General features: G+C 40.3%; 1 protein-coding gene across 2 annotated transcripts in view; it reads right to left on the bottom strand.

Annotated features, from left to right (window-relative positions):
* shcbp1 (SHC SH2-domain binding protein 1) overlaps window positions 1–13,240 on the bottom strand; it is a 41,176-nt gene that overhangs the window by 12,943 nt on the left and 14,993 nt on the right. For both annotated transcript variants that reach the window (XM_035155618.1, XM_035155619.1), the window contains exons 9-10: window positions 12,775–12,906; window positions 4,078–4,196 (exon numbers count right to left, since the gene is read on the bottom strand). In XM_035155618.1, coding sequence (XP_035011509.1) covers window positions 4,078–4,196; window positions 12,775–12,906 — 251 coding nt within the window. The remainder of the gene's footprint in view (window positions 1–4,077; window positions 4,197–12,774; window positions 12,907–13,240) is intronic.

Genomic DNA, 13,240 nt, shown 5'->3' with positions numbered 1-13,240 from the left:
AATAAATAGACCGACTGTAGACAAAGAGACTGTTTTGTTTCTTTTTGTTGGAAACGGAGATACAGACATAGAGATTTGCCCATTTATGTGTTAGATAACTCATCCCTTCCTCCTACATACGTCACATCCTATAGACCTATGCTAGGAGGGATATCTAATGGACAACCTAAGTACTGCAAGCTAGACTATTATGCAGTTGTAGACACAACACAGGGGGTCCCTGGGCCTGAGAAGGGAAGAAAAGGAGTTTATTGTGGCTATTAAATGTGACTAAAACTAGACTAAAATGTAATTAGTTTTCGTCGACGAAAACTAGACTAAAACTAAGAAGGATAAAAATGACTAAATGTGACTAAAACTAATATGCATTTTCGTCTAAAGACTAAGACTAAGACTAAATCAAAAATAGCTGCCAAAATTAACACTGGTGGCCAGCCGCTATTTTGAAACCACACTCACTCACAAATACACACACGCGCGCATACTCACATACACATCTGTATATAGCAAGTACACAAGTGTGAATTTTGCCAACCTCTACACCAGGGGTCACCAACTGGCGGACTCTGGTCCAAATCCGGACCGCGACTCTCCATAAAAAAAAAAAAAGTATAAATACATCGGCGGCCTTGTTTGACTTTTAAGAGACTTTTAATCAGGCATAATGACGCCAGCCCAGTGGAGCCGCTTGGGTCCTATGTGTTGTTATCATATACTGTGTAGCCGGGTTGCTAGGTAGAGAGAAGCACGCAGACGGAGATGAAGGCAAAATATGGCGTTATCAAAAGTTAGGGAAAGTTGACGTTTAAAACCGAGTCTTCCGAGCAGAGTGGACAGAAAAGTATGTGTTTGTTCTTTCTGCAGTGAGCTCAACAAGACCGGTGTGTCTCATTTGCTCTGAGTCTGTTGTGGTTGTCAAAAGCGGCAATTTAAAACGCCATTATTAAACCAAACACAGACACTTTGAAGACTCCTACCCGCAGCAGTCCGAGGTAAGGACGCGGAAAATAAATGAGCTCAAAGCCCAATGTGAGCGATCTACGCGGGTCCTCTCTCATTCCCTCTCCGCACAATAGCGGACATACGAGTGTTCGCTGAGAATACAAAATACATTTTGGGACAACATAAAAAGCCCTTTACAGATGGGAGTATCGTTAAAGAGTGCATCAATGCTGTGTCCGAAACACTTCTGGATGGAAAAGAAAGACGTGAACTGACAGAAAAAATTCAACAAATCCCTCTCTCAGCCACAAGACACACAGAAATATTAGGAGAGGATGTTCAGTCACAGCTCACTGCTGCTATTAAGAGTGCACCGTGCATAGCTTTAGCAGTTGATGAATCAACTGATATTAGTGACAATGCTCAACTTTTGGTATATGTCAGATTTTACCACGCAGAGAGGAACGATTTCTGTGAGGACATTTTAGGCATCACAGCACTTACAACACATACCAGAGGGGAAGACATATACTTAGCTATAAAAGAAATGTTAACACAGAGAGGTATCAGTATGAAAGATGTTGTGTCCATCACCACCAATGGAGCTCCCTCCATGATATCACTGCATTATCCATCAGTCTGTTCTGCTCTTTCAGAAGAGTATGAAGAGGTTATGAATACTGTGATGAAATCGTCATTACATAAACATCGCCTCCTTCGAGAATTCCTGACGGAAGTTGATGCAAATTCAAATGACCTACTGCTGAATTGCAATGTTAGATGGTTGAGCAAAGGCAGAGTTCTAGCACGCATTTGGGCCAATCGAAATGAAATAAAAATGTTCCTGGAACAACAGAAGAATCATAAGGCCAGACAGTTTGCTCATTTTTTGGAAGATGAGAGAAAAAATGATTTTATGGCCTTCTTAGTTGACATAACCTCACACCTAAATGACCTCAACTTAAAACTGCAGGGCAAGAACAACTCTGTGTGTGATTTGGTAGCAGCTGTCCAGTCTTTCCAGCGGAAGTTGGAGATTTTCAAAGTGGATCTCCAAGACAACTTTACACATTTTCCAGCAATGAAGCAAATTCAGGGTGAGAGAGATATTTCTTCTCATGTTGAGTTCATACAAAAACTGATTGGAAACTTCAGTGATCGTTTTGATGACTTCAGCCTGGAAGAACAGGTCCTCCTTTTCATTCAGAATCCTTTTCTGTCAAAAATGTGACCACATTTTCACAGGAGGCTAAAATTACTTTCAAGTGGGTAGATATGGCATCTCTACAGATGGAACTTGTTGATCTGCAAGCAAATGTAGTACTGAAAGAGCAGTGTGGAGTTAGTAATGCTGCCAGCTTCTGGCTACAGACTGTACCTGAGAAAGTTTTCCCTTGTCTCAGTAAAGTGGCAGTACTCACCTTGACGATGTTTGGCTCCACATACAGTTGCGAATCAGCATTCTCAACACTTAACATTTTTAAGACCAAATACCGTTCAAGAATGACATTCTTTTACATTTACACACCTACTTGCTTCAATCTTTAAGTGGTTGTTAAGCTCAGTTCAACTTAAAGCACTTTATATGTTTGTCTTTGAGGAAGTTACATCTTTATGGTTGAAAGGAATGTAGGCCTATATGCAAATTCCAAGACAAAATGTTTATTGCACTTTGTTTCATGTTTTTCCAGAATAGGCATTGTATTTTTGCCAGTTTGTGTTTGATTTTGTATTGTTACAAAAGCAACCTTGTGCAATAAAAATGTTAATTAAGCTGATTTAGTCAGAGCCCATATTTGTATGTCTCTAATTATCCGGACCCCAGAAGGGGAGGAGGGTTGATGTCTAGACCTCTTGCAATTTTAGTTGAAGACCCCTGCTCTACACTGTCAAGAACTCCATATCCTTCAACTTTGCTAACTACTTATGTGGTAACTTTGGTTATAGTTATTAATTTAATTATTGATTAGAGTTCCAAATTTGTAGTTAGTACTTTCATGAGACTCAATCAATAAATTGGCTATCTTGTCCCTTCCTTTGAAGGGTGGTGCCCCGAGGTAACATTAATCAATTAAACTGATATTTAATATTAATACTAATATTCTTTCTTTTCTGATAACCAAATTTATCGAATGCCCAAAGGCGCACCATTTAATGCTTAAGGTATAATTTTCCCAACACAATATATATACACATTCACAGACGTGGAAGTTCTTTTTTTGTTAATATCCTGTTCATTTACACTTATTATTGTTATAACCATTATTGTTGTTGTATATATTATATTATTATTGGTCTGTTTGTTTATTAGTTTATTGTACATGTCTGCCAATAAAGCTTCATCGACTTGAACATAAAACTTGTTTTCGATCACATGACATTATATTGCGCAAAAATCTATTGCTCACTTATCCTTTACATACACCTCATGACAACACAAGAAAGTTCTGTTTTGCCACAGTGGGCATGAGGAATAAACACAGGCTACCTACCAAAAGTGCCACGGTAATGTTAATGTTCATAAAAGCTAGCCAGCAGCCCTCGTCAGCTAACTTTAGCATCTGTGTGCTGCCTACAACCAGCAGATCTCTTTTTCTCCCGTTTAACGGTGATGTTTTCTCAAAAACGACAGTGTAAGGAAATAAAGGAATATAAATGATACATCCCTGTGTCTAACTGCTCCACACTGCTTCTTTCTTAAATTTGCAGATGTTTGATTGTGTTAAGAAACTATACTGTTTAATAGTACACACTACAAACGACATCGAGACATAACTGTCAGGCATTAAAGGGCTCATTGCAGTTCCATAGCTGACAACTGATTTGCAAAACTAAGAATTGTGTGGCACTGTGTCCAGCTCTGCCCACATGGACACTAAATATTCAGCGTAGAAGAAATCAACACCCATCGGTGTTATGCTAGTAAAAACATGAAACTGGCAGTTTTATGACCAAAGACATTTTTGTGGTAAGACATTTTCCCGTCAGACTTTTTAAGGTGCCACAGGAACCCTGCTGGTGACTTAACTAGAACAGTGAAATCATTGTCTGAACAGTTACAAAATGAGCTTTAAGATGTTAAAAGACAGTTAGGTTGAGCCTCAGACAAGTTTGTACTTGTAATCAGCATTATACCTTGGATCCATACAGGTCACACATGTTCATGTTTAGATGGGCTGATGTTCGGACAGTAACTCCAGTAGTCTCACACTGCAGCACACAGTTTTCCATGTTCAGAGATCCCTGTCGGACACCTGGCAGTTATAAAACAAAAACAAGTTTATTAACCAAATTAAGACACTGTTTAACTACTTATTTAAACTGTAATACACAGAAACATAACTGTAAGGTAGTGCCTGCTGTATCACTTGTGCTGCCACAAATTGAGCACATTTCCAGCTACAGTGGCAGCAGAAAATGTTTGTGTTGATTGCAGTACAAAGACGAAGGTAGTCTGTGTGAAAGTTATCCAGTTTCTAAACACTTATCTAAGGCCTGTTCCAAAGTGGGGGTTTACGGGTTAAATGTGCCAACCATGAAAGGTGGGACACTGAGAATACTTAAACTCAGTTACCATGACAGTTACTATGGTAACTTACTGGGAATATAACCTGTTTGATGGCAGCTTTTCTGAGTTTCACTCCTCCTTTTGCCAAATCAAAAGTTTATGAGACAGATTTATTTCCATAGTCATACAGTCAATATCAAACAGAGTACCTTAATTTTCAAAAGTTAATGTCGGGAAGATCAAAATTCCTGGTGGATACAGATCTTTATATTATATGGCATTACATTAATTTACCATGGATTCATGATTTACAAATGGAGGAATTGTCCATATTTTAACTCTCTCAATAATTACTCATCTGAGCCAACTTAGAACTTAGCAGGAGTATTGCTGAACACACAAGCAAGAGCATTGACACAGTTTTTTGGATGAGTGGTTCTGATTAAAATTTTAAAAAGAATTACATCTTACGGTACTTGTGGAAAGCAAAGGGTTCCAATGGCTGCTCATGGCAGATTTAAGACACGTGGAACATAGTAATGAGAGCACTTTCTATGGAGTCACTCAGACACTGTCTGAGCGGAGTGGAGTAGCCAACTCTTGCAGTATCAAATGCGCAGTGTCCAGTGCGAGATGGGTTAACACAGGCCAAGCAGTCAGGCCCTGCAATCAGCGATCTGCCAGCACATTCGTTCAGGCAGGTCTGAATGGGCACTGTACTAGTCACTGACTAAAGGAAACATATCGACCTATTAATTCCACAAACGTCTGTCTGTATGTCAAACACATATTTCATGAATCGTTTATCTAAATTGCTTCACACTTGGCATGTCTATTGTAAATTGCACGAGGATGCTGCAATGCTTTAAATTGAGCTAAATTACAGAGCTTTTATATTGAAAGGTTGTTAACGCGGGTCTGAAGATCGTGTTGATTGCTTAACAGACTGCTTTAAAAGCATTCAGTTGTATAAGCCACACAAATGAACAGCAAGTATGCACTGCAAGGCATTATTCCACAAAAAATAGCCCAGTCTGAACTTCTAATCTGCATTTTACAGTTCCATACAAAATGTGTGCAAGAACTTTTTCCATTAAGTAAAATGAATACATCAATCTAGATTAAGCTGTCCAACAACAAATAAAAAACTAGGGCTACGTTGTAGCACTGAACGGGCCCGAGCACACGGAACTCGGGACCTGTTGCTGTTGGTAGAGAGAGCGATCGGCGAGCAGGCACACGACTCCGCGTTGCATGCGCTTTGCGCACTGCGGGAAGGATAAATGCTTCACTTCCTGCGTCTGTCACGAGACGTCGATCCTTGCCTGCTAAATGCGCATTACGGTCCACGGTATCAATTGCAGATCACACGGTGAAAATTGTATGTAAATCGAATAATAGTTGTAAAACAAAGCTTACTTCCTGTTGCCAATAGGTGGCGCCATCACTATTATTACATACAGACTAATAGATCTGTTCAAGTAGGGGCTCTGATGTAGCGTGAGCAATTTTAAGTCGATTGGACAATGTTACAACAACTTAATTTTCACACTGATCAGTAGGTGGCACTATGACCCTGCACTAATATTAATATATGGAGCTGTTCAGGTCAGGATTGTGAGCATAGGTCAGAATTTGGGGGCCGGTTGGATAATTGTGGATTTACAAAGTACTTCCTGTCTCATGGTGAATCAGTAGGTGGCGCTATGACACTGAGGAAATATTGACACATGTAGCTGTTCAGGCTTGATCAAGAGACAGAAGTTTGGTGGTGATAGGACAATTCACAGTGGAGTTACGACAACATCGTGTCCTTTGGCGAAGGATGAACCTTTGCCGCACCTCAATGTTTACACGGTTTGAGGAAATGTCACAATTCTGACCATGGTCCAATGACTTGACTGAGCTCTTTTGAGCTGCATATTGTAAAGCAGCCAGGAGCAGTGCATCAAAGTATAAAACATGTCACTTCCTTTCGCCAGCAGGTGGCGCTGTAATGATGAGTGAATATTGACACAGGGATCTGATCAGGTCGGGACTGTGAATGTGTGAATGAGGTTTGAGGCTGATAGAACAATTCACAGAGGAGTTATAATAATTCCCTCTTTCTTGGCGAATCTTCAAGATTCTACGCCACGCCACGGTCACACCGTGTTATGAAATCGTATATACCGAGGTAGTTTATATCTCCATCTTGTTGAGATGACATTCATGTCAATATGAAGTTGATCTGATGAAAGCCCTGGGACAAGTTCGTCAAAGTAAAAATGGCCAAAATGGCCACTAAATCCAAAATGGCGGGCTTCCTGTTGTGTTTTTCACAATGCACCTCTAGACTTTTTTGTGCGTCTGGTCATGATACACAGGTGTCCCGATTTTTGTGAAGATCGGTGAAAGCTAACTGAGGGGCTTTTCCTTAGATGGCGCTGTTGAGCCATTTTGCCACGCCCATTTTAAATTACTCCAGAATTCAAATACTTTTTAGGTATTTGAATTTCCTGCTAACTTGGGTGATAATTTGAGCATGTCTAGGCCCTGAAAAAGCCCCAAAAGGGAAATAAAAATCCTTCGAAAAACAATAGGGCCTCCCACCGGAGGTGCTCGGACCCTAATGAAAACCGGTCTCTGACTAAAAAGTCCCACACTTTAGATCAGGGGTAATCAATTAAAATTCAAAGAGGTCCAGTTTGAGAGAATTTCCTCAAGCAAAGGTCTGAAACATCATGTCTAACATACTTATGACTTAATGCCATTTGAAGTAGCCTAGTAGTTGTATCAATGTCTGTATGAAGTCAAAAACTAACTGTCAAATAAAATAAAGAAAGTTCAATTCAAGTATTTCATCAATATTTATTTAAAATGTTCACATTGACTCCAATAATAAAATAATAAAATGTTCTTTTCTCGTTTTAAGTAAAATAAGATTTGCATTTAAAAACAAAATAAAGAGCTTTTGAAAAAGGCATCTTTAAATAAAGTGCTTAATTTTCAAATAAAAAAAAAAAAAAGTAGTTTGAGTTTCCCCTTTTCTTAACTACATTTCACATATCAACAATCTCGGGGCTGGGACTCATCATTGCAAGTAATGTCGATCATGACTACAGTGTGTTCACGACAACATCATCAACAGATTGTCCATTTTGGGATTCTGCATACTGAGTCAAGCTCCTCTGAACTTTGAATTAACAGATCTTTGTACAGCTCTTTGTAAGTTCACAGTTCCAAAAATGAACTAGTTCACATTAATTTGTTCCTTTTTTTTATTGGGATGGTTATGATTTAGATAGCAAACTTACGATCATGTATTTAGTCATTATCGATAGTGTCAGATCATGAATCTGGATCCTCCTGTCACTCTACCACTGAGTCTTGACTGTGAGCGTCACGTCTCGAGTTGTACTGAGTGCGCACAAAATGATTAAAGGCAGCCTCACAAATTCTGGAGCCAAACAAACAAACACAAAGTAAACTTCATGTACTGATCAGGTCCTGATAGCTTGTGATGAGTGTTGGTGTTTATTAGTTAAAGTGAGGGCAGGTCAGCAGGACAGTGGAGGGAGGAAACAGGAAACTCCAGCACCGTATACTGCACACTGCACTCAGGGGTACGTGTGTGTCTCTGTGTGAGTGAGTGGGGGGCGGGCCCCGGGGCCTGTTTGAGTGTGTGCGTGCGAGTTAACTTGCTCCCAGTCGCAAACAAACTAGCTTCAGCAGTAGTAGATGCATCTATACCGTTAACACCAGCCATCTTGGAACGTCTCTGTGGAGACGTCATGCAGTGTGTGGTAAAACAGTGTCGTAGAACATGTTCATCATTTGTAAACTGATTCGTTCAGTTCAGCATTCACAAAAAATAAAAAACACATTCAATGAACGACATTCATGCACAACACTAACAAGCATGAAACCGGGCATCTATTGCTCCTGCAAATATTTCACAATAAAAAAAACTTTTTGTTAAACAAAAGAATGGATTCGGTCAAAAGAAATGCTGGAGTGCTTTTATTTTGAAACTCTTTCGGAAAATGTTGCAACCATTTATGTTTGTGGTATAAATTCAACAGATAAACATGAAAAGACGAGCAACAGACTGTTGATTTTCTTTTCTCCCTTCAAGGACAACAAGTGATCTCAGCCGCCTGCAGATGAAGCCCACTCTCTTTTCACCCCAGTCAATTCACCGTTTTCCTCCGCTGCCAAACCGAGGACCAGTTTGTCGTTATATTTGTAGAATAACTGCCAGAGGAAAAGTAAGACGCTTTTGTCTAGGCAGAGACAGGATAGATGTTTGTGTTTATTGTAATGACTTGACTACTGTGTAGGTAAAGACTGGAAAGTCTGTTCTGTGCTTTCACCGTGTAACTTTGAGTCGATTGTGTTGCCCATGCCATTGGGGCTATTGTGTTGCTTGAAATTGAAACTTGAAATAATAAATGCTGTTGAGTAAATATTTCAAAAAGTAGAATAGACACCTGAAACTTTGACCTCAGTTTTACAGACACTTTTTCCAACTGCAAATCATCAAAATTATGAGTCTGTTGCTGGGTCAGACTATAAGGTATTCATCAAATCTCTAAACTTGTCTCAATTGTTTGATCTATATATTGCCCTTCTGCCAAAAGCACTGTCTCGATTTGGTTACAGCTGAATGAATATATTCAAACATTTAATCTAACAAAGTATGATTTCAGCCTTTTATAAATAATTAAGGAAATCAAATAACATGCTGTAATATTCTACACAGAATAAATTTAATAAATATACAGAATATACAAAAATATACTTGTTGATTTTAGGGACATGTGATCTTAGTTTTAACAATATTGCAAGATAATGGTAATTAATACGTCGCTTCCTGTCTCTGTCTGACGCACCTGTCTGCTCCAACTCCCGCCTAAAAACGTGAACTCTGGATAATTACACAAGCTGCTTCAGGACAGATGCTCATTAAAAGGTCCGGCCGTCCTGTGTCAGAGTGTCAAGGAAAGCCAGGCGCCTCCCATCCACCCCCCTGTTAAACCTTTGTGCGGTTCACATGGGCCGCGCCAGCGCCCTTCACCGATGGTTTCGGCGTGCGAGCGAGCGTATCGCGCCAGGAAACAGACTGAAAAATGATTTTAAACGATATAAATGACATATTTTATATGATATAAATGATCAAATATGCATCCCATACTTTGTATTCCCTTCTGTTGTCCTGGAGTTTTAATTTTCCCAATTATCCCAATCACATAATTAAATGTCCCCCTCTGCCCATCCACTACAGCCACACAAGCAGTCATATAGATAAAAAGAGAGAGAGGGGGCTAAAGGCTTGCTTGGAGAATACGTCATTTACCCCCGACACCCGACATTGAACGGGTTACATACAACAACAAGCGGAGAATCGCGGGCTGACCGACGCGGAGAAATGTGGGTCCGGTGTGCACATGCGCAACAGGTACTACATACAAACAGCAGAGACAATGTCGGCAGCGTCGGCTGTGTGGGATTTCTTCACTGTCTCAGAGAAAGACATGTTCAGCCGACATTTCAAGAGGGGGTAATACCACCAAGGATTTCAACATGGCATCTAAAGTTACACTTGTCACTTTTTCTGTTTTTCATATTATTCAAGTAATAAACAAATATCGGTATCGGCTATCGGCTAGATTGTTGTTTTAAATATCGGTATCGGTATCGGCCAAGAATTTCCATATCGGTGCATCCCTACTTATGAGACATGTTACAACCTGCTACACAGCAACGAGACATAATGTGACGCTCAGTCAGGACATCAGGGTTAAGACGCAGTGCAGAGTTTTAACTTCATTGTTGCAGAAGAAGCAACACCCCGTTTATCCAGGAACATAAATATGAGTTCAGCATGTTTTTATAAAGATCAGTTCTTAGTGTGATGATTAGAAAACAACAGAAGAGCAGAGTCACTTGTTGACCCCTGAGTTATGAGCCTCAGTGCAGTGGCACTGCTAAGGGGGGCCAACTTGATACAGTAAAGGCTATAATCAGAATTTGTCCTTTTCTGCACACAAGTCGAAACTGAATGAATGTCAAATCAGTGTGGAGAACACTGACCACTGTCATACACTTACTGTTGTAGTCTGATTTATGAATTGAAAAAAGTGGGCACACTTGTAATAACATTAACAATCTATAATACTTTTTAAAGCACTTTCTAAATAAAAAAAGAGAGTTCATATCATAACCCCTAACCCTAACCCCTAACCCTAACCCTGTCCGACTGATTTTCTTAACTGATATTAACTGATGAAAAAAGCAGCCATGTGCAGTATTGTAGGAAATTGTGGATGTGATACATTGAAATAAATCAAGTTGCATCGTTGTTTCCTTTGTGAATACTAAAGAAGACCATGGTCTCTGTGTGAACTGTTGAATATTTAACAATTGCGTGAGTATGAGGGTAATAAAATAAATTGTTAAGTAAGTCAGAGATGTTCTACTATATTCAACTTTTTGTTTTAAAATTATAACTTTTTTTTATAAATATGAGAAGTGACCTTTTTCTCACTTGAGCCCCTGCCCCCCAAAATGTCTGTGTACGTCCCTGACTACGGGTAAACTCCGTAGCCAATTCTCTGTATTTTACCCATAGGTCATGTCTGAAAACTGCTTCTGTGAGGTTAATCTGGGGGTGATGGGCGCATGTCAATTTGTGACCCACCTTACAGGTTCGGCACATGGTTTCGAAGACCGGAGAGAAAAATTGTGTGGTTTTGCAATGGCATTTATCAAGGGGAACAGTTCCACCCACCGAGAGTAAAAAAAAACATCTCCCAGGGCTGTTAGAACATGAATTGCTGAGGTTTACTTGCCTGTTTTTTGTTAATAAAGTTGACAAATTTAGAAGTTGTGTACATGCTGTCCACCCAGCTCAGCTTCAGTTAGTAGACCAGGACAACACGGTAGATAAGATCCTCCATTATGGTGAAGGAGGTGTTTAACTTGATGACAACTTTTCTATTTTCTACAATCTTTTGGTACAGGGTCTGGCAGTCAGAGTCTTATTGCTGAGCCGTCCACACAGCCTCAATGGAGATGGGAAGCTCTTTTGAATGTTTTGGGGAATCAGACTTGATGGTAACACACACAGGTATGGTTGGCTCAACTGTTGGGGCTCTAAATAGGGCATCTGGTACAGTGTTGTACTTTCCTTTACTGTACTTGACATAGAAAGTGAACTCCTGAAGCCTGAGCGCCCACCTGATGAGCCAAATGCTGGGTTTGGTGTTCTTAAACACCCACAGAAGATAAGCATGATCGGTCACCACAGAGAACAGTCAACAATTCAGAAAGGTCCTCCACTTTTACACTGCCCCACACCAGTCAGGCATTCCAACTCAGTGGCTGCTAAGTTTCTCTCAGCTGGATTTAGGCTGGGTCTGGCAAAAGCAATGACTAAGCCCCATCTCACTGGTGTCAGTATAGACAACAAAAGGAGCATTGAAGTTTGGGTGGCCCAGGATGACAGTGCATTTTTGTATCAACCGTCCTCTGCCTGAGGGAAGAACAGGAGGATCCTGAGGGGACTGTAACACACCTGCCATATCCACCATTACTGTCGATTGAAGGCACTGCCTCTGAGCCTCCCCCAGCTCATCAAGCTTTGGGGCAGCCTGAACAGGGACAGTTAGAAGTGCAGATATGTTCAGTGTTTGTTTCATTGTCACCATTTCCTGTGACATTGAATCTGTACTCTGAGACAATTTCCACACATTATCATGCAGGGGATCTACTGTTTGCACGACTGTGGTCATTAACTCTTAAATGTCCTTCAACATCTCTGTATAATGACATGTAAGACGCCAGTTAAGACTTGCTGCAACCAATCCAGTTAAAAATCCAGACAAAACAAACAGCTCCGGATTTTACCGTGGATCTTAACAAAACAACAGATCAGGATATTCAACAGAAATATAATCCCTCGTGTTGCAGTTAAATAACAACAGCGTTCTTATATACAATATACTGTATGTACAGGGCACTCATGGTACCGTCGACGGTCAGTCAGTCAGACAGACGGGCATATGGCGTCAGCCTTCAACTCTGTCAAGACCGGCAGCTCCAGGGAAACGTCACAGGGAAATAAACAATTCACTGGACTTATCTCCTCAATGCTGAGATAAGGTGTCTGCTCCCTAGGAGTGACTTTAAAATGCGCCTTTTCAAGCATTAGTAGTCACTTCCGTGTAATGATTCAGATTACACTGGGGTATTGATCGGACTATTGAATCAGTGTTCTACACAGGTTTTCAGTGAGGTGCCATCGTAGTGATGGATGTGCGTTTACTTTCATCTATACTCACAAAGAATGCCCTCGATAGCATCATGTTGGATAAACTTAATGTTGGACAGTCTGACATCCGCTCCTGAGGATTCGACAAAGGAGTCGCCCTTGTTTGTCTTCTCAATCACCACATCGTCAGGAAAACCAAAGCCTGGCACACACATTCAACACAGGAACAAATAAATCTGTCAGTATATGGCAAAGGTTGGTATATCCACATATTTTCTGTCATTTACTGATTTTTCTGGAACGGTGAGCGAAACATATTTGTCAGGTTGAAACACTGTAACAGTAAGTAATTTGTACAACACTGTCACAAGCCACAGACGGAGTTGTACCCCGGCAGACAACAGCCTTCCTCTCCCAATGCTAATGCCTCGATGCAGTTAACCAGCAAAGTATAAAGTAGGACGGATTATGTCTCATAAAAGTAGAGTGTTTTTCCAGTATTTTGATCAGGATAAAATAAACGTATTACAAACGTA

Source organism: Hippoglossus stenolepis, chromosome 1, assembly GCF_022539355.2.
Source record: "Hippoglossus stenolepis isolate QCI-W04-F060 chromosome 1, HSTE1.2, whole genome shotgun sequence".
In the NCBI taxonomy this organism is placed as follows: Eukaryota; Metazoa; Chordata; class Actinopteri; order Pleuronectiformes; family Pleuronectidae; genus Hippoglossus; species Hippoglossus stenolepis.
The sequence above is the reverse complement of the archived record's forward strand: the minus strand, read 5'-3'. Positions and strand labels throughout refer to the sequence as shown.